The following is a 2622-nucleotide window of genomic DNA, read 5'->3' as shown; positions in this document are numbered from 1 at the left end:
AAAAACATTGGCTAAGTCCTATAAAACAAGTGATGCTTTTTAAACATCAAAAATTGGTTAAAAATTTGATGTTTGGCGATTTTTTTAGATCGAAGCCTGTCTAGAGGCGGGGTTGGGGTTTAACAAAAAAAAAATGTTTTCACAAAATGCATTCCTTTTATGTCTCATTATCACGAGTGTTCTAATAGAATGACAACTATGAATATTTATTCTTTATTATAAACGATCTCGATGGAAAATAATTTAGCAACCAGCAAATACGTGATGATACATGATTTTTTGACTGTTGTTGGACAACTCTGACATCATTTGCTGGTTAATGTTATGTATGGGGATAGAGATGCGAAGACCTAGTAACGAAAGCTCAATGCCAAATTTATTATCACCTCAGATGTTTTATTGCAGATATATATATGTTCATTTCCAAATATTGATTTTATGAACGAATCCACTAATTAAGTGATCGCCTAATATGATGTAATTCATCGGTGACGGGATCCCGTGGGATGGGAACTTTCTGGCCAGTGATCCATGGGTCGAAACGCTTCAGTTCTTGTACGAAACTGTTGTAGGCGGGGTTTGATGCTGGATTCGCCGGTGCAGGATCGCTAATCTGATCGGCAAAGTGCTGTTCCGGACTTATCACGGACCGTCGGAAGACCTGATGGAGGGCATCCGTTGTGGGGTCCGCCGGGATGGGAACCTTTTTGCCGGTAACCCACGCATCGAACCGCGTCAATACTTTGACGTAGTCGTTGAAGTTTTGGTTCGGTGGAATCACCGGTTTATGGTCGTCGAAGGGAACTTGTGTGTCTGGTTGACTAACTTGTCTCGGAAAGCTCGTGTGTGCTGTCTCACTTGGCAAAGTGTCGGCAGGAATATCCTGATGCAGTTGGTCGGTTACTGGATCAGCAGGGATTGGAACTTTTTGGCCGGTGACCCACGCGTCGAATCTAGTCAACTCTTTCACGTAATCTTTATAGGATGGATTGTTTGGGTCGGTGTGCGGGTTTGGGTCGTTGAATTCATCGTCTGGCAGGATTTCCTGGGGTGACCTCACGTGACCATGTCCCGTCGCCCAATCATCGAACCGGATGAGCTCATTCACATATTCCTTGAAGCGTTGGTTGTTGGGATCTGGAGGCGGTTTTCTATCATCAAACGCTCCGTTTGGATACTGTGCCAAAATCTCCGCAGGAATTTGATCTTGATCAGACACCTGTCGTACAACCAGAAGATGCGGTACACTGAAACACGTTGTCACTACATCATACAGTAGCATTACCTAGAATGAATGAAACGATTTTAGATTTCCCATGTTCTGAAATGCGATCGCTACAAAGAACAAACTCGCGTGGAGCTTCCTTTGTCATCGATGTGCTTTGCCATTTGAATTTGCATACGAGAATATCATCATAATTACGATGCGGTATATCAAGTTTTGCAACAAATCAGCATAATTTATTTCTTCCATCATCAATCAAGCGTTTGGATCGTCAATTGTTAAGATTTTTAAGTTCTTTTAAAAATAGATGCTTTTAGAAACGTTACCAAACTCGCGGAACATGGATTCTACATGCAAAGTCATCTGATTCAGTTCGATACTCACTTTCACAAGCCAATTCATCATACCGATTCAGCAATTAACAGTGGTAACACAGCCGAATGATTGCAATACTTCACACTCTGGTATCACCGGCCGATGAATGTCAAACTATTTAGCACACTTTTCGTAACAGAAACGGGGAACGGTTTGGGCGATCTTTCGGAGGCAACGTTTGAAGGCGGACTGACGAGCGGCCAGAAATCAGCGACAAATTTTATATACTAAGATACACCTTTGCAGGTGTTTGATTTTGTTCACACGTCTCGATTTCATATTTACCCATGAAAATCGAAAAGCAACTTCGCGCACGAGATGATAATATGATTTGTGTGCTTTATCATTTTTATTGCAATTTTTTTGTTGGGATGAATTCCCACTGTTTGTTTTAGGTTACCAATATTCATGACTTTTACATGTCGAAAATACTGATAAATTTAATAAAGAAATCATTTTTGGTTGATCAAAAATGTAGCAGTTTCATAAAAAAGTAAAAGCATGACACAGCATTTTCATACTATGCTTATGCATTGCTTTTGTGTAGGCATCAATTGTAAATTTGATCTATAAGTAACATATTCTCAATATGCAGAGAACTTGCTGCTTCCTTAACACCGCTGGGTAGGTGTTTCCGGCGGGCTCACTAAAATTCTATGGGTAAAAAACTCTTAGGAGCCCAGGGTGGCGAAGTCCTTTTAGTTAAAAGGTAGACACGTCAGCTATAGAGTCAACTTCTTTTTTTTGTGTCACTATTTCCATTTGATTCAATAGAGTAGAGAACAAACAATTGCGAAGCTGGTTTGGAATCGTAACTCGTATCGTACCGTTTTATGTGCACAATACAGATGATTCGATCGGCGGTAAGTGAGTTATCAGTGCTAATTGGAACGAAAATCATGAAATTTTTAGCCACAACTCCAAACCCAGAATTAGTGGAATGTATATTTTCACAGTTGTAGAGATCAATCATTAGAAAAACAATTTTGGCAGTCATCAAGAATAAACCAAATAAATTGCAA

The 2622-nt window shown here is 40.1% G+C and overlaps 1 protein-coding gene across 1 annotated transcript; it reads right to left on the bottom strand.

The window, feature by feature from the left end:
* Positions 1-375: 375 nt before the first annotated feature.
* On the bottom strand, positions 376-1785 carry LOC6033457. Its single transcript, XM_001843852.2, has 2 exons — positions 1610-1785; positions 376-1285 (listed from the first exon to the last, which is right to left on the bottom strand). The coding sequence occupies exons 1-2, from the start codon at positions 1628-1630 to the stop codon at positions 452-454; spliced, it is 855 nt and encodes a 284-aa protein (XP_001843904.2). The 5' UTR covers positions 1631-1785; the 3' UTR covers positions 376-451.
* Positions 1786-2622: the final 837 nt, after the last annotated feature.

The sequence above is a fragment of the Culex quinquefasciatus genome, chromosome 3, assembly GCF_015732765.1.
Source record: "Culex quinquefasciatus strain JHB chromosome 3, VPISU_Cqui_1.0_pri_paternal, whole genome shotgun sequence".
NCBI lineage: Eukaryota > Metazoa > Arthropoda > Insecta > Diptera > Culicidae > Culex > Culex quinquefasciatus.
The sequence above is the reverse complement of the archived record's forward strand: the minus strand, read 5'-3'. Positions and strand labels throughout refer to the sequence as shown.

What these genes read in the sequence shown, in the direction of transcription:
- LOC6033457 (XM_001843852.2), bottom strand. Translation starts at nt 1,630, where the DNA reads ATGATGAATTGGCTTGTGAAA. An exon ending in TGATGAATTGGCTTGTGAAA is followed by an intron (nt 1,286 to 1,609) that starts GTGAGTATCGAA and finishes CATTCATTCTAG; the next exon opens with GTAATGCTACTGTATGATGT.